The following is a 25,584-nucleotide window of genomic DNA, read 5'->3' as shown; positions in this document are numbered from 1 at the left end:
GGGATGATGGGAATGAGTTATTAGTACCTGATTATCCGACAAATGTTTATTGTGAATCCTGTTCTCTGAGTCTTCCTAATGATAGTGTGAAATCAATGAGAAGTAATATTGGTGAAACATCATATGTATCGACTCAATATTCATCTATAAGGTATCAGTTATTAACTTTGATTATAAGGAAAGTGTTTTCAGAAGAGACGATGGTTTATGATGGGTCTCCTTTGGTTTTTTATGATGATATACGTGGGCTGAATTTGGTTATGGGATTTAAACTTTATGATGAACACGCTAGAGGTAATGAAAGACGTTATTGTTTAACCTTTACCATTGATTCAGACGACCATCAATCTTCGATGAAATTACTAGCTAATAATTGGAATTTTATCAAGTGTGGCTTCGAGAAATTCATTGCATATATACGACAGACTTACGAGAGTGAGAATGAAAAAAGAGAGATATCAAATAGAGATAATGATAATTTGACGCCATTAGTTGGTACTTATTTAAGAGCAAATAAAGTTAAGATATCAAGAAATTTGGTGGAATTGATAAAAGATGATATGTTGTTTTTAAGACTACATAGATGGAATGCATACCTTTTAAATGGCATTTTGAACAATAATGATTGAAGTTCATTTTCCAGCTAAAGCTTTATCTTTATAAAGTTAAACTTTGATATTTATGGAAGAAGTATTGACAATGCAGTAGTAAGAAAGGATAGTTTACATTTGGTGTCTTCGTGAAAAGTATTGTATTCTTTATTGATTTAATTTTTCTAATTATGATTAAAAATATATGGGTTAGGATTTATTTATTCATGTGTTTATACAGTTCCTGGTTTAAACGTTTAATTTAACTTCTTGATCATTAATATATTTTTGGAATGGTTCCAAAGCATTCTTGACATCTTTGTTGATGAAATTTTCAACTTGTCTTGGAGCTCTACCAACAAAAGTAGAAGGTTCTAATAATGCATCTAATTTACCCCAAATAGGTTCGAAGAAGCTGTCGCCTTTGATACGCTCTATTAAATCGTTATCACCACCGTGTACTTTAACAACTTCAGCAGCTTGATGAGATAAAACTCTAATTGCTTCGTGAACTTCTTGTCTAGAAGCACCAGTTTCTACCATGGCCATAATGATATTTTCAGTTGCCATGAATGGTAGCTCACTCTTAATTCTTCTTTCAATAACCTTAGGGTAAACAACCAAACCAGACGAAATGTTTAATAGGGTTGATAACAATATATCGGCAGTTAAGAAAGCACCAGGTAAAGAAATTCTTCTGATGGCAGAATCATCTAGGGTTCTTTCAAACCATTGAACAGATGCAGTTTGTACAGCATCACTGAATAAAGAACCTAGATGTCTTGCTAATGAACAAACACGTTCACAACGCATTGGATTTCTCTTGTAGGCCATAGCAGAAGAACCAATTTGAGACTTTTCAAAAGGCTCTTCAACTTCTTTTAAGTTGGCTAATAATCTTATATCAGTGGCCATCTTATGTGCTGTAGCAGCAAATGAAGATAATGGGGCCAAAACATCAATATCAATTTTTCTTGAATAAGTTTGACCAGTAACTGGATAAACAGTATCAAAACCCAGTAATTCGACAACTCTCTTGTCTAAAGCTTCGACTTTGTCATCGTCACCATGGAATAAGGCTAAAAAGGAAGCTTGAGTACCTGTGGTACCTTTGACACCTCTTAGACCAATATCATTTCTTGCTCTAACAAAATTTCTTAAATCCCATAGTAATTCTTGAATCCATAAGGTAGCACGCTTACCCATAGTGGTTAATTGAGCAGGTTGGAAATGAGTCCAACCTAGAACTGGTAGGTCTTTATATTCGGAAGCAAACTTGGCTAACCTGTCGATAACATTGACTAATTTTGGAATGATAATATCATAAGCATCTCTTAAAAAGATCAAATCGGCATTGTCGGTAACATAACAAGAAGTAGCACCCAAGTGAATGACACCAGCAGCTGCAGGACAAGTTTCACCAAAAGTATGAACATGGGCCATGACATCGTGTCTGACAATTGCTTCTTGAACAGAAGCCTTTGCAATTTCTTCATCTGTAATAGTTAAATTATTACGCATTTGTTCAATTGCTTCATCAGATATGACAGTCAAACCCAACTCTTGTTCTGCAATAGCCAAATTCAACCATAACTTTCTCCAAGTTGAGAATCTGTTTCTCAATGAGAAAACAGCAGACATTTCTTCAGAAGCATAACGAGAAGATAAGGGGGTAGTATACTTATCAAAATCTGACATTATTAATCAATTGGTAAACACAATGGAGAGGGAGAGGCAATGTTATAGCAACTTATTTATAGCAAAACTTAATTAAACACTTTTACCAAAATTTCAAACAAAAAGTCTCCTAATCAATGAACTGTTAGGGAAGATATATCGATTCGATAAATTTTTTGAAACTTTTAGCAATTTATACTTGTCTTAGCAGTTAGATAATTCTGGTTTAGCAGTACAAAATACAATTGGATTGGTTATATTTAAACAAGGACTAATAAAACATTAATACATTTATTGATACAATTTATGATTAACCAATTTATACATATATATTTATATATTTATATGCTTATATATGTTTAACCTTTCCCTCCTTCCATATTATTAAAATTATAGATTTTTATTCGCACAATTTTTCAATATTAAGTAGGGAAATTGACTTTGACTCTGGAAAAGCTGATTGGGAAAAGAGAACATATACAGACAGACCTCAACCAGTTCGATGAAATGGTTAGGTTGGATAATGTATTGTAGTTGTCAGCTTCAAACTGATCAATTGAAGAATCGAAAAGGTTACTCATGGTGATAATGATAATGACAATGACAATGATGATGATTATGATTATGATGAAGATGATGATGACTTATAAAAAAGAACAGCAATAAGGTGAGAAAAACAAAAAAAATTAGAAGAAACCTTGGTTCTTTCAAACTTCAGTTCTTTTCACTTAGTCCCTACTGCTTCATTTTTAATGGTCTTAATAGCTTAGATGGTGAAATATCTAACGTCGTTACTTTATTAAGTTGATGAAGGTTCGCTAGACGATAATTTAAAGGCCATGAAATTAGCAGAAGGTCTAAGTCCTAAAGGAAATGATCCTGGTAAGTTTTCCTTCTTTGATTGAGAATCATTAACATGTTGTAATTGAACGTCTTCTTGAATTGAATTACTACTAGCTGTTTGGTCGCTTGAATCTAATGGTTCTTCAATTTCCTCATATTCTATTTTTAATTTCTTGTTTGTCGCAAAACAACTGTTTAGTGGTAATTGCAAATGCTCATCCCCAGAGTTTAACATTCTTTCTTCAATGGCTACACTTGGACCCTTGAACCATAAAATTTCACCTTTGCGCTTACGCTTTTTCGCTTCATCTTTGCCTAATCTTTTTACTATACTTCCATAATCGGATCTTTGTAAAACATCAACATTTTTCGTAATTGATACAGGAAGCACATAGGCCCCAGAAGTATCGATTACAATTTGGCCTAAAGTTGCCTTCGATGCCTTAGATGTTAAATTATTTACAATTGTAGTCAAATTGTAACCAGATGCTTGGGACTTCTTGTGTTGCTGTTGCTGTTGATGCTGTTGCTGAATCTTGTATAATTGATGCTGTTTCAAGCCGTGTACAGTAATATTTGAACCCATACCCACAGCTTGTGGAGTCGCTTTCATTCCATCCATTGTAGTCGAATTATTCTGTGGATAAAATGATTGACCACCTGGAACAGCCATCATTGGTAATCCGGTGGATGATCTACTCTGTCTCATTGTGGATAGACGAGTTCCGGATCCACCACTCGATCTAGGTAAACCAGTCATTGACAAGCTACTAGTTGTAATCGTACCCATTTCAAAATCTATTTTACCATCTTCTGGTGGATCTCCAGGCCTTATGATGTAACGTGGGCAGTCATCAGATGTAGAATATTCACCTAAATCATCACGTTTTAATTTAGGTCTTATATATACTCCCCCAGCAATTGGTGGTGCATTAGGGGCACCTTCCTTCGGTTGCGGTATTGGATCCGTTGCAGTAGCATTGGCTGGCAATAGGTGCTTGATTGGTGATGCATATTTGAAGAATTTCCTACCGTTAATTGGAATTGTGACTTCTTCTTGATCACGAATTTCTTCTGGTAAGCAAGCCTTCCAAGTTCTGATCTTATTAAAACCTTTGTCATTTTCATTGTAACGAAATTCACAAACAAACAAAGGACCATCGATTTTGATATCTGGATCACCACGTTGATATCTAGTAAAATGTACTACATAACCTTTTCCGACTAATTCAGATGTTAAATGATCTCTATATTGACCCGTTTTAAAAACTTCATTTTTATAGAAAAGTCTATCAACTCTATGAACAGTTTGTTCAGGTCTTATGTACCAGCACGCATTAAACCATTTTTTACCATCTGAGGTACTCCATAGTTTAAAAATTTGGCCAACTGTAGGTTTTGTGGGGTCATTAGGGTTATTTATTAATGCCCAGTCACCGATAACATATTTTGTTCCGTTAACTACTATATCATCTAAAGGATATCTTAATTCACCTTCTGGCATGTAATCCGTATCTGGCTTTGATAATTCTTGACGTGAATATTCAGCAAACCTCCTCTCTAACAGATTTGCACGCTTTAATGCTTGTGGATTTGATCTATAATAAAGTTTATAATTTGCTACCATTAGGTTCATATCATTTTGAAAGCCTTGGAAATCCTTGTACTTTCTTGTTTTGACTTTTTTGAAAATTTCTTCTAGAGGCATTGGATTAGAAATAATAGATAGATATTTTGTTTCTTCATGTTCATCCGGTATTTTTTCGAAAGTCGCAGTTAATTGTCTTTTAGACTCATCTGTTTCTCTTCTTAACATTTTTATGACATTTTTCATTCTTTGTACATATGGAAGATCGATGACAGGTGGTCTACCACGCTTTACATGGGTCTTCCGTGGTTTCCCTGGTTGTGGTGTAGTTGATTGTGAATGGCGTTGAGAAGCTGGGGATCGACTGTGTAAAGTTGTTCTTTGAAATGTAATCTTTGCAGTACGAGACTTTCTTCCATCATTGTAATCATCATCACGATCATCATGGTCGTCATAATTTTCATCATCTTCATCTGAAATTGACATGCTGCTATCATTTTTCTTAATTACTGTTTGTATCATCTTGGTTGGTGTATTGACAATATTTTTCTCTGGAGCTAATTTCTGTTGAGCCTCTAATTCATCAGGTAATAAGCCTAAATTTGGATATTTCAAATGTGGGTAATATTCCTTTAATTTAACTAAAATATTTTCCTTAATAAACTTTTCTAATATACTAGCATATCCATAAATTTGGGAACCTTTTGTATTATAAGTTTTAGCATTCCATGGTATTTGAGCAAGATCATTCATAAAATTTTGAGCATCAATATAATGAGGAACTCTTTTCTTCAAAGTATTGAAAGAAACAGGATTCTTAATAACTGCATAATAATCAGGATAATCCTTTTTAATAGGCAAAGTATCAAAAATAGGATGTATTTCAATACCGTTTTCTTCCTTTATTTTAAATAATTCTTCGTATTGTTCTCTAATCCTTTTTAGTAGAGCACGTTGTTCTTCCGAAACAGCAGTAGCAGCTCTACCACCACCTTCAGCATGCCTTCTCATCATCATATTGGATGTAGCTACTCGTTAATGGCTGTCTTTATGAATGAATCCTTAATTCTTTTGAATACTATCCACCTATTCATTCTTTCTTATAACCATTTTAACATATTCAATTGTTTGTTTGTTAACTTCAATTTGAAGCGAGATGACATATTCGCGATATTCCGGGTAACTTTCTAAAAATTGATACCGTTGGCGTCAGTAATAATAGAGTCAGGAAAGGTCTTTAATATACAGAGATGTGCGTTTCAGATAAGTTTAGTTACTTCTAGGAAGCCATCCAGTTGCTTAAATTGATTGTTTATGTTATGTAATGACAAGAAAACACACACACACACACACACACAGAAAATACCAACATAACAAGTTATTTATAGGGATAAAAAATGATTAAAGTAATAAAATAGTTCGAAATTGAATGCAGATTAAATATAATTATGTCTCTAACTAAAATTACAGAAATGGTTAAAATAGACATCTTGATTGTGATGCCAACAAATGCAATATTAATATTAACCTATTATGATGAATGTTAAAGAAAATGCTTGATCTATCGTTTGGGATCATAAAATGTGGGAAGATGGTTTATTAATCGGAATTACTTGTTGTTGGATTGCTAACTTTATTATTAATGTTAACTTTGGATAATTCCCCATTTTCTGTTTCGTAGATAACATCGTTCTGTGAGTCGTTATCTTCCTTTTCGCTGTCATCTCTTATATCTTTATCATATACCTTAATAATCTCATTTCTCCAGAATCCATCTTCACCAAGAATATCCTTGGTGACCAATTTGTATTTGAAGACTCTTGGTAATATTTGAGTCCAGACACAGTAGTATAAGGCACCGATACCAAAGACCAGCCAAGCGATAACACAGTGAATCCAGTAAGGCAAATGTTGATACACAGATTCACCATTGGTTGGTGGAACGTATGGAGCAACGACCAAATATAAGTTGGATAAAGCAAAGAAAGAAGTAACAATGACACCAGCCTTGATTGGAGGGTTCCATTCGATAAGGCCCTTTCTACGTTGCCAGTAGATCCATAACAAACCACAACTGACAGCCAAATTGACAATATTCATTGGGTAAGAAATCAAGTTCAAAATGAAGTTATAAGCATCACCTGGTGGAGGAGCCAAAATTGTAACAACACAGACGATGAAATGTTGGAATAGACCAACCATTGGTGAGTTCAAAGGCTTGGAACTGGCAAAGAAACTTGAGAATGGCAAAACACCTTCACGACCTAATTGTTGAATGATTCTACCCTGTGAGAAGACGACAGCCATGACATTACCCAAAGCACTTAAACCAACGATGGCAGAGGCTGCCTTTTTACCACTAGAACCAAAAACAATATCAAAAAAGTCAGCAGCCAAAATCAACTTAGAGCTTCTCAAAGTTTCCTTTGGAACGACAGCGAAGTAAGCGATATTAACGAAGATATAAATAATAGCAACGAAGACCATTGAAGTTGGACCAGCAATTTTCAAAGTTCTAACAGGATCTTTAACTTCACCCAAGGCGTAGTTCACATTTGAGTAACCAACAAAGGACCAAATAACGTTATATAATGCATTAACGATACCATAAGCGGTAGCATTTTCAGTACCTTCAAAAGCATTGTGGAAATTGTCAGTCTTGTAACCATGCTTTAAACCACCACCAAGTGCAACCCAACCGGTGATAGAGATGAATATAACGATGACAATTTTGAAAATACCCAAACAGTTTTGAATGTATAAACCAGTTTTAACACTTAAAGAGTTGACTAAGAATGCAAAGCAGACAACAGCGCAAGCTAGACCTCTTTGATTCCATGTGGTAATTGTAACTTCACCGGCAGTTAAAAACATGACTGCAGTATTGACGGAATTACCAGCAGCCCAACCTAGGAAGAAAACATACGATGCATACATTGAAGTAATCAAAAATTTGGGTTTCTTAAAGATCATTTCTAAATAATTTTTTTCACCACCATTTTTTGGAATTGCAGTACCAAATTCCATATAGACATACAAACCAGAGGTAGCGATGATGGCACCAATAGCCCATAAGATTAACGATAACCCAATAGAACCAGATAAAGTATAAATTGTAGAAGAAACGGCAAAGACACCGGTACCCAGCATTCTATTACAAATCAAACCGATACATGAGAATAGACCTAATCTTTTTTCACCTTGATCTAATTGAGTAACAAATTGTTGACCAGCCTCGACGTCTGAATTCTGATCATTTGAAACAGTTGGTTCTACCTTCGCAGATGATGTAGAGAAGGAATAATTTTCCTTATTGAATATATTTAATTGTGAGACAAAGGACCTTTTAGAATCCGACATTGTCTTACTTTTATAAATTGTGAACGATTGAACAATTAATAATGAGTTTTGTGTAGTTATATTAATTGATCAAGAGTTGTAAAGAAGTAGGAAAGTGTTACGAGATCGGAAGCGAGTATTCACAACAGTTTTGATATCATTGATGTCTTTATATATATATAATTTAAATGGTATTAGATAAGGAATAACGAGGGGGAGTAGTACTAGTGTGAGATGAGTCTTAAAATTAATTTGTAATAGCGATATAATCTTTTTTGGTAAACTACTACCACCACCACCACCACAACCACAACCACAACCACAACTACCGCCACAACTTCCACCACACTTACGTTTAGAGATCCAATGTGTAAAAGAAAAAAATTATTTCAGTATCACCTTCAATTGTCAAAAAATTTTCTTTTTTTTTCTCTGTAACTTTTACCTCTAGAGAAGTAAGTAACATACACTTACTTTTACCGTCTCTTGCACTAACATCTCTCTATCCTTTCCAAACTAATTCATTCGACTCCTGTATACTATCTGGCGCTTCATTAATTCATCATCACCTTAATGAACTCTTCGTAAGCTGGTTCGATATCGAAATCTATCACGATAAATAAATTATTTCAATTCAGAGCTAACCGTCATATTTCTCTGGACGTTTCTGACGAAATTGCTTAACCTTACTATTAGTAACATCAGTTGGCTGGACAAGAATCCAAAAGAAAAGCCTCGAGAAAACTGGTATACGTTAAGAAAATACTCAGGCCTATAGGTGATGCAACTTGTTCTCTGGACGTTTCTTCGTAAAAATATTTTTCTCGAGCAAAAAGAAATGCTTGCCGGACAAGCACCGGAGAATGTAAGGTTTATTTTTTTTTATTTCTCGAGCGAAGACATTCCGGCAGCAATGCAATGCAGGTTTCTTTTGTAGTTATGCATATTGCCACAGGCGTTTCTGAGTCAATTTTTCACAGACACGCACACAAAAAATACAAGATGATGTTAGGTTAGCTGTGTACGCTTGCTTCTTCGGGTTCTTCCCAAAACAATTGGTATTTTCGTTTTCCTTTTTTTTTTGCTTCTTTCAGTTTTTGAGTTTTCAGTGTAACCCAGACACAAAAGACTAAAAAAAATAAATTAAACAATAATTGCAGAAAATGGTATGGGCTACGCAACTTATACTTGTCTCTGTATCGCGTCAGCATTGCATGAATCTTTCTTTGGCTTTCTCTGGTTTGATCTTTTCGTGAGATATGACTGTGGCGTCTTCGGTTACTCTGGTCAAGAAACGGAAGAGAGATGGGAGACAGTGAAAGGGAAATATACCCGAACCTTCAATAGTAACTAGGTCCGTAAAGGAATAGTGGGCAAGTTGAATCAAAACCGGTTCTCTGTTTATTCTCTCCTAACTGTGTGCACGTGATATGGTCCACATAATAAAACAACATTTTGACAATGTGTTCAAAGAAACCACCCTTCCTCTGTAGTCATTGAATCATACATTAAATTTCAAAGTGTGGTGAGAAGCAACATGGAGGGAGACATCATTGTATTATTAGGTTTTATTCCACCATACTATATCCTATTCAGATTGTAATAGATAGGAGAATTATCAAGAGAAGAACGGTAGTTGATAAAATGTAAAAACTTCACGTGATTACATAGCGTCTAAAAGGAATTTCTATTATCGTACGGTATTGTGTTTATAAACACCCCTTTCCTCCAATTGGATAACAAAGTGCTCTTTGGATCGTTAATTGAAGTCTATTAATACCAATGATTTGGTTATTTAGTTGCCATTGCGTTATGGTAAAAAATAAAGAGATAGAAATAAATTTGTCATGTGATCAAATTACACGTGCTGTCAACTTTTATCACGTGTGTTTTGTTGTTATCATGTGACCTGGTCTATATCACTGACATTTCTTTTGAGACATTAATATTAACAATATATCTTTCAGCCATAAGAACCAACTATATTTATAGTCAGTCGTACACAACAATAAGTTATATCTCTATATTTAATCCCTACACAAGAATGAGGAAACAAAGATCGACTTTCGAAATGAATGTATCCATCTATATATATATATATATATTCATATAATTACGAAAATGTCCTTTGGCATGAATATCTCTTGCATATCAAGGGGGGGGGGCATAATAATATTATTCTTGGAATTCACACAGGGGCCAACTCGTATCGATATCTCCTCAACCATGACTATCAATCTATAAAATGAAAACAAATAAAGTCAAGAAAAAAAATGGCAATCTGATAAGAAATTAGATATCAGATTAAATGTTGTCCCTAGTTTTATTGAGAAACTCCTGATAACGACAATAAAAGGTTGCATACCAATAACAACAACAAATACAAATCACTAATCTTCTATTTGGCTCTATTCCTGATAAACTTAAAATAATTGCCTTGGACCCGCATGATTATAAGGGTATTTCATTCAAAATCACACATGATATTAGTTTAATAGATAAATTTCCTACAGTATCAAATTCCCCACAACATTGAACATATTTGAATGTAAATTCCTTTGTAACCTAAATGTAGATTAGTTTTCGAGTTTGGATGGGTTCCATGCAGTAAGGAAGCATAAAAATTAAAACCCGAATGCCGGTACCGCTGTATATTTGTCCAAATTGTAACTTATTTGGAGAAGGCTTACACTGGAAGAAGATATGTATAGGCAAATACTGTCCTCAGGTTTAGAATATCTGGTTAATGTCTCTATCAGTTCACATTTTCCAAAACTGACATTACGTAAATGAATTTCAAACATAAAATAATTCAAACTTGGAAGTAATTACTATTAGCTGTTAATAAAAGATATTTCTCAAATATGATTAATCATATTTGAAGAGATAGTATCATGTATAGATCCGATGATATTATTGTAATTTCGATTGGATTTCATCCCAAACGATAAAATTAATATAGCTATGGCAACCCCTAATTTCTGTAAATATCAAAATATCTTTCTCTTAGATCAAATAATCTGAATAAAGTCTTCCATATTAGAGAATTGTTGTTTTCGAATTGAACCAACCTTAATACCGCATATGTTCTGAGATTAAAATAGAGGATATATTCAATTTTAATTTCGATTCAATCGTATCTATATATTTAAGGATTCGATAGTAAACAAGTCTCATTTGATAATCCAGTATATTGTTATCGATAATATTCTTCAAACTTAAGTACCATTGAATATCTTAATTTAATTTATTTTGTTTCATGAATAGTTAAAAAGGTCACAATTTTGGGTTATTATGTATTATCAGCACCACCTCTAACATCTTTGTAGTTGATAATTATAAAAAGTATTGACATAATGTTTGTCATCAATCAACCCCTCTGATAAGTTCCTGAATCTAATTTATATTACTGAGCTGGTAAGTATCTTTATGCTAATACCAGGGTTCTTACATCTCATCAAAGACTGAGGTCCACAGTAGTGCACATTCAAGCCAATATATTTCACTAAACTTTACATGACCAAAAGATAAATCAATTGAACTCGAAATAAAAATAATGTATTAAAGTGTATCCTCATTTGTAGAGTTCATTTCACATTAAGGTCATCACTAATAGCACCAACAGTAAGACTGGCTTCCTGAACATAATAAATTAACTTTTATGATAAACAATTTGCAGAAATCATGGACATTAATTCATAAAGGGCCTAATACTCCAATTGTGATATTTGTATCATTTTTAAAACGTGTTCTTCAAATTTTATAACCTTATAAAATTAGATATTTTATCGATTCCATTGTTTGTTTCGAATTGTGATTCCGCTTCAAAATAAATTCAAAGGTCGTTGAAATAGGTGCCAGCCATATGAAAGAAATGATAATTACTATCGCGGTAAAGGATTTATTTTGCACCCTTCAAAAGCAAATTAAGTAATTGATAAATCTATTCTTATTTATTGATAATACTATTTGAAAGGTTGTGTGTATGAAATCTTTGATGGATGATCGCTTATTTTTAGTATATCTCATCGGTACCAAAGATCCTATTAAATAATCGATTTCAAATCTTAAATTGAATGCTGACAATTAGACTAAAAATTTTATTGATTGTTATAATAATTGGCTTTGTTTTAAGTATAGTTCCTTTGAAATTTAGCTGCTTTAAGTAAAATTTCCTTTTCACAGGAGGTTCATTGGGTGTTCATATATTTACCACGGAAAGGTATCGGGCAGTTTTAGATGTCTGATTGACGATATATTTAGGAGATACGATACTTGATACTCTGGGCTCGTCAATTTATCTTGAGAATCTAATTCCCAGTTTTTAATAAATAGTACTGGTATTTTTCGATGAGAAATTATTTTCTTTTTCTTGGTCTACAAAACGTTAAAAATAAATATTACATTAAAATAAAATTCTTATATTACATTAAAATAAAATTCTTATATTACTTTAAAACTAAATATTTAAAAGTATTCTCAAACCACCCTAGCCAACAATAATCATGTACAATGGCAAAATTTTTGTTACAAGCTAGTGTTCATTTAATCACATAACCCTATATGGGTATAAATATTATCTAAGCCGGACTTTGAGTACTAATGGTTCACATGGCATTAAAGTTTCAGGAAATATTTGAGATATAATTAGTGGTCAAAATTCTATGTTTGATAATTAAAATAATTGTGTAATTTGTATTAGATATGTTATTTGTTGAGAAGGATAGGGAGGAATATTTTCACATATAAATACTATAATCTTTATCTATGAAATACTAATGAATTCTCAAGAAAAGTTGTTGAACTTGCAATAAAAGTATAATATTTCTAATATCCTCTCCAGAAAGAATATTATCAACTTTATTACCTATTATGTAAGAGATGTTTCTCTTTTATATTGATTGTCATGGAAATAATGTCATATTGAGTGTAAAACAATTCTTTAGTTTTCAATTACAAATTTATCATTTTATATTAGCATTCGGTTGATACAGTACGAGTTAAATCTTACGGGATTTCACAACCAAATATTCTAGACCTCTAACTTGTAATCTAACCTTCTATCCTTTCGTGTCACCAATCATCTTAGAATATAACTTGTGTTATTGTATCTAAAACACAACTGTCTATAGATTGTAACTAATTTAATTTTTTATAATATAAACCTTTGTTATGAATTTAACCTGCATACTAGAAGATAAAGTTTATGTCACTATTGCTGTTTTTCGTACAAGGTGAATGTATCGATTTCTCTAATATATAAAAGGAACAAATTTTCAGTTCCGATATATAAAACTATTTATGTTATATAGACTACTCTGTTACAGGAGGATGAGCGAGTTACCACTCACTGACCTCAGTAATAGGTTAACGTACCTATTTAACGTATATCTACTTACATTGAAGCTTAAAGCTTATACCATTCTGACAATCTTGACTATTTATATAATGCCTCTTGTGTCTCATCTCTATTACTGTGACACTAATTAGTTTTACCCGGACATTTATGATTATTACCATTACATAAAAACTCATTTCGGAAATACACAAGTTAATATGGTTTCGTGGTCTAGTTGGTTATGGCATCTGCTTAACACGCAGAACGTCCCCAGTTCGATCCTGGGCGAAATCAGATTAATTTTTTTCAATCAATATTGATTGAACATATATTTTTGTTCCCTGAATATTAAAGCAACATATAATAATACCCTATAGGCCCAGCAAAGGAATCCATATTCATAAAACTATTATTCTTATAGAACTATTGCATAAAACTTCAATATCTTCTATTACCCTTAAGAAATGATTGTACAATACAAAAAATGTAAACAAAGGCCCATTCCGAATTTACAAAATATTGATCTGAAAAGCAATGATGATATAAAACAAAATGAATAAAAGAATACTCACCTCTTGAAATCAAAATAAAGAGATCAAAGTAATAGCAAATAACGGTGGCTATATTTTATAGATAAATGTGTAAGAATGTCTGATTTTTCGTTATCAAAATACCTAACTACTTTCCAAACAAGTGATAAAAGATCATTTCCAGCAGTCGAAAACTCATCTGGGGAGTTAAATATAATTATAGATCAACTAGCTGTTTCACCAGAGCACATAGATGTCAACCCAGAAACATTTGAATCATTAATCGACTTATGTCATTCATTCCCTCATTTACCTCCTAAATTACAAACCCAATTAACTTATTTAGTAAGTTCATCGATGAACAATTTACTACATGATATAAATTCAATTTTAAATGGATCTTCAAATAATGTTGATATATTAGAATTATTTCCTCAGTGGAAAAGACATCTAGAAGAATATGGGTATTTATTACATGTGCTCCTAACGTTTTTACATGATGATGTACATATAGCATCATCGCAATCATCCGTTGGTCGTGGTGGGAATAGTTCAAATAAAAATGCATCTCAGAATAGAAACGTCGAACTCTTTAAAAGAAGTTGTAATCAAATCGAATCAATTGCTGAAGCAGTACTAAAAGTTCTTAGACTAAATTTATCAAGGATATTTCAGACTACCCCAGAATTAGATTTGTTCTTAAGTTTATTTCTAAGACCACTATTCGTTATTATTGAAGTCGAACCAATAGTAAAAGTAACTCATTTAAAAATGTTTATTCAACAAGTAATTGCGAGAGCAGTTAAGTTTCATGGGCAAGCTACAACAGTACAGAGCTCTATGATGTCTACTTTGACATACTTTTTGCATCTGTCAACATTCAATGCAGAGATATTGAACATTCTAAACAAAGAGTTCGACTTTTCACAACTTACTGAAGAAATATTACGTGAAATAAGTACGAGGGTCTTTAATGCAAAAGATACCACTGGGCCCAAAGCTATTTCTAATTTCTTAATAAAATTATCAGAATTATCACCACAAGTGATGCTTAGACAGATGTCTTTAGTAATTAGATTATTAAACAATAGTTCAATTACCTTACGTTGCTCTGTCGTTGAAGCTTGCGGTAATATTGTGACTGAATTAATCAAAGATCAAGAAACTCTTGACCATTATAAACAACAAATTGGCGTGCTTATGGAATTGTTAGAAGAGAGATTTCAAGATTCGAATCCTTTTGTAAGAACAAAAGCTATTCAAGGTTGTCTGAAAATTTGTGAAATGAAGGTAAAATTCAACAGGAGTAGAGTTAATTTTACAAAACTGGCTGTGAGATCCTTGGAAGATAGATCCTCACTAGTTAGACGTAACGCTGTTAAATTACTCTCGAAGTTATTATTAACACACCCATTTGGAGGTATGAATGGCAATCAATTAATTTTAAAAGATTGGGAAAAATGTTTGGAGGAAGCTACTGCCCAACTTGATAAATATGAAGAATCACAAGGAGAGACAGAATCTCTTGATGAAGTAATTGAAAGATCATTACTTGATTCCAATAATGATAATGAAAGAGAAACTCTACTAGGTGACATAATAAATAGTGAGAATAATTTGACAAGAATAGAGAAAGAATCAGAAAAAGAAAGTACTACAGATGTAAACAAATTATTGAAGATCAAATTAATGGTAGCATACTTCGAAGATGCTGTCGACTTCATTAAAGATATCCATAAGGCAATATTTTTGTCATCTAATTTACTGTCCTCCAAAAATAGAAATGAAGTTTTAGATGTAATGGACTTTCTCGTATTAACAGACGCGTATAGTTTGGAACCTAGTAAAGAAGGTATCAAAAAAATGCTACATCTAGTTTGGATGAAAGGTACTACTGATGAAGGAAAGAGTATACCAGCTCATTTAATTAGTTGCTATAGCCAATTATTTTTGACTACACCAGAGGATTATAATTACAAGCAAAAAGCTACTCATATTGCCAAGAATTTAATACAACTGACAGCTGATGCTTCGTTGGCTGATTTAGCCTCATTGGAACAATTATTATGTCTAATGTATAGCGAAAAATTGATAGATGACAACGTTGTAACAGTACTCTGGTCTATTTATAATTCAGCTACTAAAGAATCTAATTCAGATGAAGCATTGTCTCGCATACAGGTTCATGGTTCTATCATAGTTTTAGGCATGTTAGCGCTAACCAACCATAACATCGTTATTAGAGGATTTGACTCCTTAGTTAATATCGGTTTGGGTGAGATAGGTAGTCATGATCTAATTTTATGCAAATTTTCTTGCTTGGCATTGGAAAGAATTGTTCCTAAAAACAATGACAATGTTTCAAAAGCTTTGGATGACAACCATAGGGACGAAGCTATTAAAAAATTATATCTGGCAATAGCTAGATTTACTGAGGACATCGATTACTATCCAATGTGTGAACAGGCTATAAGTGCATTATTTACCATATCTGATAAACCAGACGAGATTTCAACAGAGTTAATAAAAGAAAAGACAATGATGACATTTGGTAATAGCACAGATAAGGAGAGCTCTTTTATGGAAGGTATTTCAAGAACTACATCATTGAGTCAATTGCTATTTATTGTAGGTCAAGTTGCAATCAGAACACTAGTATACCTTGAGAGATCCGAAGCTGAATTCAAGAAAAGAAAGATAGAGGTAGAAACACAGAAGGGGAAAGAGAAGATGGATGAACAAGCAGACGAAGCAGAAGTAACCGATATTGGCAATTCTACTATGAATGAATCAAAAGACAATGAGTTTGCCATGATTGGGGGTACTAATGAAGATGATTTTACAGATGCAATTATTTTCATTAAAGAAAATGAATTACTATATGGTGAAAATTCTATTCTAGGCAAATTTTGTCCAATTGTAGAGGAAATTGTGTCAAGTAATAGTCGATTTAATGATCCTATATTACAAAGGACCGCCACATTATGTTTAGAAAAATTGATGTGTGTTTCATCTAAATATTGTGAGAAAAGTTTACCATTATTAATTACAGTGATGGAAAAATCCAAAGATCCAATCATTCGTTCTAATGCAGTTCTTGGATTAGGTGACATGGCTGTCTGTTTTAACAATCTTGTTGACGAAAACACTGATTACTTATATCGTCGATTACATGATGAAAACTTAATGGTCCAACGTACATGTTTAATGACTGTAACCTTTTTGATTTTAGCTGGACAAGTAAAAGTTAAGGGACAATTAGGTGAAATGGCCAAATGTTTAGAAAATCCAGATCAAGGTATTAGTGATCTATGTAGACTATTTTTCACTGAATTGGCAACCAAGGATAATGCTATTTATAATGGATTTATTGATATATTTAGCAACCTATCAGGTGACGAATCCCTAGAAAATGAAAGTTTTAAAAGAATCACGAAATTCTTATTATCATTTATCGAAAAGGAAAGACATCAAAAGCAATTAAGTGAAAAACTATTAGGAAGATTATCTAAATGTGAAACACAAGAACAATGGGATGACATTGCATTTGTACTGAATTGTATGCCAACTAAAAATGAGAAAATATCAGAAATTTTAGAACAAGGTTTTAAAATCGTTACAGCCAGAGAATAAACACATCACATCACATTCCCTGTTCTTGCTGCTGCTGCTGCTGCTGCTGCTTTCCATACATGATGTGGTATTTAATTTTTAAACTTTATGTACATACACATTTATACAGACATCTAGATATCATATTCTAACTCTAATTCTAATATCTATCGCATGTGAGAATGGAAGGAAATCTGGCAATAACGTTCATAGAAGAACGTAGGCACGTCTGCATCTTCAAATGGTATTTCTTCCCTCCCATATGAAAATAACTAAGAGATTATAAAAGTGAATATGACTTATCAAAACAACTGTCAAGATCAAGTATTCGATAGTATCTTGCATCCCTCCCCTTCTTCCCTCTCACCCTCCCAATCGAAGTTGAGATTATCACCATCACGATCCCAACACAGACAATAAATTACAAGAAGTATATCGATTGAGCACTACAAGACAGAATGGGTTTTTAAGCAAGATTTGTTGATCTGATTGCATATGAATCAATTGGATGTCCACGTATCAATAAATTTCACTTGCTCTCAAAAATCTCAATCTAAATCTCAATCTCATCTCATTCAACATATTTCATCAATAGTTAACCTCCTTGTAGATTCGTTGTTGGTTTCGTTACTGTTGAATATTCCATAACGTTTTACGAGAAACGACATCTCTATATACTCTCTATATACTCTCTCTAACTACAGTTCCAATCACAATCCCAATCAAAATCCCAATTCCAATCCTTTAGAGTTACCATCTTTGCTTACCTCACTTGCTTTATATACCTTTAATCAAAAATCTCTTGATTCTGAAAATTTCCTGAGCTTGTTAGAGATGTGATCGATTCTGATAACTCTTTTAACTTGTTGTTGTCACCTTTGCAAAGAAAGAGAGAGAAGTACCTTTTCTTGGTTTCTAGATTCGTTTCTGTTCGGAAGTCGAAACTAAACTGCGATTCGTAAAGGTTTGTTTAGTTTTGATTTGTTGAATTTAGTATCAACATTTTTATTTTCATTACTATCTCTATCACTATCTCTATTTCTATTTATTATATACCAAGCCAAGTATATTCCTTTAATTTGGTTTGAATCTATAAATATAAAGAGGGTTCAGATAAGAAGGTTTATATTTTTTTTTTGGTATTGAAGTCGAATTTGTATCAAGCCAAGTATTAGATTGTTTTGATTCTTTGGTTCACAAGGTTTGAATATTATATTATATTATATAATATTTGATTTAGGGTGATTCTTTATCGGTGCTCCTATATATTTATCTACATTTAATTCTATTCAAATTTGGTTTAGCTGGTTTTTATTATTGTATTTGAATAGAATTGACAAGGGCAAAAAAAAACACAGACTGTATACTCGATAAGATGATTAATCCTGTAGATACTTTCCTGATATTTTTGTCACACAAATATGGTGTCGATCAGTTTATTTTAAGGTATTCCTTATGTCTATTAGGTTCTTTCTCTTTTAATACAATTTTGAAGAGATTGCCTGATGATAGAGTCAATTTAAAATGTTTATATATCATCTCTGTCTCTGCATTTTATTTATTCGGTTTATTGAACTTATATGAAGGTTTTAGAACCTTACTTATAAGTACTATGTTCACTTACACTGTTACAAGATTCTATAAATCAAAATTTATGCCTTATGTTAATTTTGCATTCGTAATGGGCCATTTAGCTTTAAACCATATTTTTGCTCAATTCCTATCTCCTACCACAGCTGTCACTGATAGTATAGATATCACAGGTTCACAAATGGTGTTAGTTATGAAATTAACCTCTTTTGGTTGGTCATACTACGATGGTGCTAACGCTACAAAAGAGGAATTCGATTCTTTAACCCAATATCAAAAAGATCGCGCTATTACATCTCATCCTTCACTATTGAAGTTCCTTGCTTTTGCATTCTTTTATCCTTCTCTATTAACAGGTCCAAGTTTCGATTTCGCTGACTTCGATAGTTGGTTAAATTGTGAACTATTTCATGATCTACCTGAATCAAAGAAACCAAAAAGTAGATTGCAACCTGAAAAGAGAAGACAGATCCCTAAAAATGGTAAATTGGCATTCTGGAAAGTTTTGCAAGGTTTAACATGGATGATCTTAAGCGTCGTTGGCCCAATGTATATCCCAATAAACTATATCAATGATAAACAAGCATTCTTAAACCATTCCTTCCTATATAGAATCCATTACATGTATTTGGTGGGCCTGGTCTTTAGATTCAAGTATTATGCTGCATGGACTATATCCGAAGCATCATGTATCTCTTGTGGTTTAGGCTACAATGGTTACGACCAAAAGACTCAGCAAATTAAATGGAATCGTGTTCAAAACATCGATATCCCTGGTGTCGAATTTGCACAAAATACCCACGATTGTTTGGAGGCTTGGAATATGAATACAAATAAATGGTTAAAAAATTCGGTATACTTGCGTGTTAGTAAAAGAGGTAAAAAACCTGGTTTCAGATCTACTCTTTTCACTTTCTTAACTTCTGCATTCTGGCATGGTACCAGACCAGGTTATTATTTGACTTTTGCTACCGGTGCATTTTATCAAACATGTGGTAAATTTTACAGACGTAACTTTAGACCAATGTTTTTGAAAGAAGATGGTGTAACTCCAGGTCCTTTCAAATGGGCTTATGATTTCATTGGTTCCTACGTAATTAAATTAGCTTTCGGTTATCTAGCCCAGCCCTTCATCATACTAGATTTCCGTAAATCTTTGGAAGCATGGGGAACTGTTTACTATTATGTTCACATCGGTGTTGCTGTAACTTTCTTCTTATTCAAGGGACCTTACTCCAAATCTGTTGTAAAATTCTGCAAAAGCAAACAACCTAAGGAAATTGTTCTAATGGATCAAAAGAAATTGGAGAAGACAATATCTGAAAGTTCTGGTTCTCTAGCTGAAATTTTGAAACAGAAAGCAGAATTTGAAGAAGAAGAACAAGCTAGAAGTGAAGATATCAATTTAGGAGTTGCCGAAATTGATCTTTCGGAATGGAGTAATGTTAAAGATGAATGGGGTGAATTTGTTAAAGACTACTCAGAATGGAGAGATAATAACGGACTTGAAGTCGAAGAAGAAAATTTAAAGAGAGCATTTGGTAAATTTGTTGATGAATTTTCAGAAGTTAGCAAGAAAGGTATACCAAGAGAAAGAAAAATGAGTTTTAGCGCCTTTTCACCAATCCCTTTTTCTAAGAAAAAATGATATCCATGATAATAATGCATTGTATTTTTCTGACCTACTTGTATAGTATATATTGATATAATTACATACTCTGTCAATAATGTATTTCTAATGTTTTTGATACATTTATATTAATCTATCGTTGTAAAATATAAACAAGCCTTTTAAAATTCATCAGGATTAAATAGATCCAGATCTAAGTCCATATTATCAGCTTCTGCTTCACTTCCTTTTTCATTTTCTTCAGCTTTTTCATTTTCCTTTACTTTATGACTACCATCATAAACAATTGAACCCATGCTAATATCACCTTCGTTATCGACAGTGATTTTTTCTTCTTCAATTGGTTCAGTGGATTTATCAGGTTCAGTGGATTTATCAGGTTCAGAAGCTTCCTCCGGTTCATTCGGCAGTTTTGTCAATTCTTTGCTATGTAATGAAGCCATTGCTAACATACCTCTTCTTAGCGCATCTTCAGCTGGCCAAATAAAATTATTAGGACCAATACTTCCTTTATTGAAAGTTGGAGGAATTTTTGTAAATTTTGATAATTTGGTAGCATAATCCAATAATAGTTTTGAGTTTATTTTTGATCTTTGTTTTAGGATAATGTCTTTTTCAAATTCAACTTGCTCTAACATGGGTAAACTGTTAAGTAATCCGTGACACTCGTTTAACGTTCCTAGAATTTCTTTAGTTTTAGTATCTAATTCTGCAGCTTCTTTGTCACATTCTTCCAATTTGGTACTTATTTTATCATATTCAACAAAAGAATCTAAACTTTTAAATAATCGTTCATCAACGTCAATTAATTGATGTGCCAATTTTACATCGGGTTTAAACTTATCTACTGATTCCACTAGCTTAAATAGGGTATTTTCATATTCGGAAATATCATTGTATATTTGTACTTTTGAAAGATCATTGCTTTCATTATTATAATCTATCATATTTAGACTATTTGTAGAGATAGAATTTGTATTATCTGTCATTAAAGAGACAGATGATATGGACTTAACATGTCCCATTATATTTTCACTCATTTTTCCCAGCAAATGTTCTGTAAAACTCGAATAGGCACCAAACAGTATCCAAATACAACCAATCCTGATCACTCAATTACAACCTTTAGACCCTTTCAATCAGATAACAATTGATATCTTGTTGCTTTACATAGAATATCTAAACTTCTTATATGTTAAATTTAGATGTATATATACATTTGAATAATATCCATATTTCAGTTAATACATAACGTGTATAATGACTAATATTTTTCACCATATACAATGGAAAACAAGAGCAGATTTGCGTATGACAACGTTACAACTATTGGCAATTGCTTAAACAAGAAACTAACTTATATGAGGAACGATACAATATATACAACATTAATATTATGTGTATATGTAGTTATAACTTTCTCTTCTCTTTGCGCCTCAGACAAGATGAATCGTCAAGATGGAAATTACTGTCACCAAGAAACCTGACAATGCAGATGAACCATGTCATGTATGCTATGTTTGAAAATAGGTAGTCTAGTGTGTACAAATTTTTGTATTATATTATATGGAGATTCAATTATATATAAATATAGATCAAGATTTTGTCATAATAGGTTTTAAAACAACAATAATAATTAGTAACAAAAAACCATCTCAAATAACGACAATGGAGAAAGCAGGAAGATTGGTTCCACCAATCTCTTGGAAGAATTTTTCACTTTAACTTGGAGATGCTGCGGTTCACTATTTATATATGTTTTGAGTTATTTTAATCTTGTTCCTCTCGATATTCAACTTGAATTCTCATATATGATTAATGTTTTCATAATTCTATTAAGACATTGCGATTCGTCAATCGTTAGAGTTTATCCATATTTGAAGGGTTTAATGAAGTATTTTTAGATCAGAGATTATATATACATACACCAGGGGTAGGGCACTATTTTATTTTAATGTTTCTTGTTTTTTTTTTTGTTACATTGATTTATTCGTCTTAGCAATATATGCAAATTATTTTTAGTGGCCTTCGTCAAAAGTATTAATAATAGCAGGAGTTTTAGGAATTCCGTCACTTTCTAATTGTTTCTCTACTTCATCTTTCAAACCTCTCTTCCATAAGTCTGTATTTTCACCAATAACATATGTCAAAGTCTTATCTTGGTAACCGTTTGGACCTAAGAAATTTAGATTATCAATGATTTCATCTAACAAGATTGCCTTTCCTGCAGCCATGTTGTCCTCCAAACCTGCATGTTTAATATTAACAATGTGGATATGGAAATAGTAATATGAAGGTTGGTAATGAACAAATATCCTTAATTCATCAGCATGGACACCATAGTTGTAGCAAGCAGGAACGATTGATCTAATCTTGTTGTTAATATTAATTAACCAGTCTCTATCGGATGGTTTTAAATCTCTGACAGAAGTAAGGTCATTTCTATAAACGATGGCCACTAGATATAGGGAATCTAAATTGACACCATCCCACTTGGTATTTGGCAAAATGACAAAGCCGTCTCTTTTTGAATCTTCAGAAAAATCTTTATACACCACTCTGTCAGCTTCAACATCTTCATATAAAATTTCATTAACCCAACTCAATTTCCCCTTTGCTATCGACTCATCGATGTAGGGTCTAACTATATTTTTATATATTTCAGGGGTTTCTCTTATTAAATGGTAACTCTGCTTTTCATATCTCTTGACATGAACAGTTGAAGCAGGCCAGATGATGTTCAATCTTGCAGTAGGGCTTTGCTCAATGTCTTGTTTAAGAAGAACCAACCCCCAATGATAAATGTCATTTGAAGCAATTTCAGTGACTTCTTCGATACCATTTACACAAGAATATTCGTTTTCGCAATGGTAGAAGATAGGAGGGTTATTATCGTCTTCGTTAGAATCATTAAAGTTCAGATTATATTGTGACCTTTTAGTTTCATCGAACAGGAAATGAGTTTTCTCAGCTGTTAAAATAGCATCTTTATCGTCGATTTTACCCAATAGAGATAAAACCTTTGTTTGCGGATTGGAATCCAAAACCCTTACGAATTTGAATCTATTGACTAAGTTTTTAAACTCTTGATTTTTAACTTCTTGTTCACTCATGTTTTGAATAATTTATTTATATATGCACAGTAGAGTGTGTCACTACTAAAACTATTTCGAGAATACGAGTGGGAGAATGGGGAGGGAGAGAGGTACAACAATATCAAACTACCTCTTTTAAAAGGATGATATAAAACAAAAAATCAGGGAATAAAAAACTATTTATATTTAAACTATAATTCCCAAAACTTAAATTTAAGTATATATATATATCTTGGATGAAAGAATACTAGCAATTGTAATTGGAATAATATATATATAGCCAAAAATGGTTGGTTAAGACAGTAGAGGGCTATATAGTTGAAAATTAGAAAAAAAAGAAGGTACAATACAATACAAATAGAAATTCTACAAAGACAAGAACGACACACAAATATTCCAATAATTGCCCATCAGTGTATGTTTTGTATAATATGCATCAATCCACATTTATATATATAGCTAATGATAAAGTAACCTGTTTCGAATTATCAATTATATATACTATGAAATATGCATACCTTAATTAAATTTCGCTTAAGAACAGTAAGCAGCCAGAAGCAAAAGAAAGAGCATTACGAATAATATTCAGACTTGTCGTCAATAGAACGAATAAGAAAGTTCTTCTTTCGAAGCTTTTTGGAACAGCAAAGGAAAGGAAACAAGTAGAATTAAATACCTCCCAAAGTGTTTATTGTTATTTCTGTTTTACTCTGTATGTTTCTTATCCATCAACCCCCAAATCGGTCAAATCAATCACCAACCACCCCCCAAAAACATCCTCCCCCCTCCCCCCATTTCATCATTAACAAGAGCCCCCCTTCGTAAGAACATCAACTAGACAAATTACCCTTCCAAGAGGGACTGTTCATTATACAAGTGGATATATAATATGGTTATATAATTATGTATTCAAACAGGTAATCCTCAACATTGCTTAATGAAAGAAGCAGAAGTAGAGCAATCCTATCATCATCATCATCATCAACTACCATTCAAAAGACTCAACTCGAGTTGCCCTGGTCGTTCTTGTTCTTGTTCTTGATATTAGCAAGTTTCCTCTGACAAGAAACTATATAGAACCTGTATCTTTAAACGCAAGACATCACCATCATCACCTGTTGCACTTGTTGTAATGCAATCGTTGGTGTTGGTGTTGTTGTAATTTGTAGTTAGTTACTGAATTAGCTTTACCATCTTCCTTTTATTTGATCAATAGGGGCCTTCAAGGAGACCAAGTCGACCTTGCAACTGCTGTACTTGTTGTTTTGTCTCTTTAGTGAGTGGTTGAGTAGTTATGTTGTTGTTGGTCTGTATATTTCCAGTCAGATCAAATCACAAGAGAGGTCTTTAAAGTCTTAATCTATTGCATTCTTCTATATCACCGTCAGAGATGGAGAAGGTTTAATTTAATAGGTCAAGAATTCTCTATTAGGTCTTCTCTTCTCTTCCAGTTTCATCCCAAGTGTGCAACTGTTGTCTTGTTTTACTCATGTTTAACACACAATACTCGAACTCATTTGAATTTGCAAGCTATTTCTTTGGATAATGAATGATGTTGTAATTAAAAGAAAAACCCCTCAAGAAAAGTTATCTGCTGTTTTATATCTTATCTTATCTGTTCCTGTTTCTGATGCCAACACTGTTCTTGTTCGAAAAAGGTTGGCTTAGGTTTTGTAGGTAACCTTGCATGAATTTTTGAGAAATGACGTAAATTGCAAAATATTCTTGATTGTATTTCATGCTTACTCTTTT

The 25,584-nt window shown here is 32.7% G+C and overlaps 8 protein-coding genes and 1 non-coding gene across 9 annotated transcripts; 4 read left to right on the top strand and 5 right to left on the bottom strand.

Annotated features, from left to right (window-relative positions):
* Positions 1 to 95: 95 nt before the first annotated feature.
* On the top strand, positions 96 to 629 carry LST7 (Lst7p; the record flags this gene model as incomplete). The annotated part of the gene is made up of 1 exon (XM_001643366.1): positions 96 to 629. The coding sequence occupies one exon, from the start codon at positions 96 to 98 to the stop codon at positions 627 to 629; it is 534 nt and encodes a 177-aa protein (XP_001643416.1).
* A 210-nt stretch (positions 630 to 839) lies between these two features.
* ADE13 (adenylosuccinase ADE13) lies at positions 840 to 2,288 on the bottom strand (the record flags this gene model as incomplete). Its single annotated transcript, XM_001643365.1, has 1 exon — positions 840 to 2,288. One exon carries the CDS (start codon positions 2,286 to 2,288, stop codon positions 840 to 842), a length of 1,449 nt encoding a protein of 482 aa, XP_001643415.1.
* Positions 2,289 to 3,066: 778 nt separating this feature from the next.
* Kpol_1042p15 (uncharacterized protein) lies at positions 3,067 to 5,715 on the bottom strand (the record flags this gene model as incomplete). The annotated part of the gene is made up of 1 exon (XM_001643364.1): positions 3,067 to 5,715. One exon carries the CDS (start codon positions 5,713 to 5,715, stop codon positions 3,067 to 3,069), a length of 2,649 nt encoding a protein of 882 aa, XP_001643414.1.
* Positions 5,716 to 6,297: 582 nt separating this feature from the next.
* MUP1 (Mup1p) lies at positions 6,298 to 8,058 on the bottom strand (the record flags this gene model as incomplete). The annotated part of the gene is made up of 1 exon (XM_001643363.1): positions 6,298 to 8,058. One exon carries the CDS (start codon positions 8,056 to 8,058, stop codon positions 6,298 to 6,300), a length of 1,761 nt encoding a protein of 586 aa, XP_001643413.1.
* A 5,537-nt stretch (positions 8,059 to 13,595) lies between these two features.
* On the top strand, positions 13,596 to 13,669 carry Kpol_1042trna2. The gene has a single exon. It is a non-coding gene; the product is annotated as a tRNA-Val (tRNA).
* Positions 13,670 to 14,022: 353 nt separating this feature from the next.
* Positions 14,023 to 17,538, top strand: YCS4 (condensin subunit YCS4; the record flags this gene model as incomplete). Its single annotated transcript, XM_001643362.1, has 1 exon — positions 14,023 to 17,538. The coding sequence occupies one exon, from the start codon at positions 14,023 to 14,025 to the stop codon at positions 17,536 to 17,538; it is 3,516 nt and encodes a 1,171-aa protein (XP_001643412.1).
* A 1,354-nt stretch (positions 17,539 to 18,892) lies between these two features.
* Positions 18,893 to 20,755, top strand: ALE1 (lysophospholipid acyltransferase; the record flags this gene model as incomplete). The annotated part of the gene is made up of 1 exon (XM_001643361.1): positions 18,893 to 20,755. One exon carries the CDS (start codon positions 18,893 to 18,895, stop codon positions 20,753 to 20,755), a length of 1,863 nt encoding a protein of 620 aa, XP_001643411.1.
* A 143-nt stretch (positions 20,756 to 20,898) lies between these two features.
* Positions 20,899 to 21,777, bottom strand: MED4 (Med4p; the record flags this gene model as incomplete). Its single annotated transcript, XM_001643360.1, has 1 exon — positions 20,899 to 21,777. One exon carries the CDS (start codon positions 21,775 to 21,777, stop codon positions 20,899 to 20,901), a length of 879 nt encoding a protein of 292 aa, XP_001643410.1.
* A 978-nt stretch (positions 21,778 to 22,755) lies between these two features.
* Positions 22,756 to 23,850, bottom strand: Kpol_1042p10 (uncharacterized protein; the record flags this gene model as incomplete). Its single annotated transcript, XM_001643359.1, has 1 exon — positions 22,756 to 23,850. One exon carries the CDS (start codon positions 23,848 to 23,850, stop codon positions 22,756 to 22,758), a length of 1,095 nt encoding a protein of 364 aa, XP_001643409.1.
* Between the last annotated feature and the right edge of the window lie 1,734 nt (positions 23,851 to 25,584).

This window comes from Vanderwaltozyma polyspora, genomic scaffold, assembly GCF_000150035.1.
Source record: "Vanderwaltozyma polyspora DSM 70294 KpolScaffold1042 genomic scaffold, whole genome shotgun sequence".
Lineage (NCBI taxonomy): Eukaryota > Fungi > Ascomycota > Saccharomycetes > Saccharomycetales > Saccharomycetaceae > Vanderwaltozyma > Vanderwaltozyma polyspora.
Note: the sequence above shows the minus strand (reverse complement) of the source record. Positions and strands in the feature narration are given on the sequence as shown.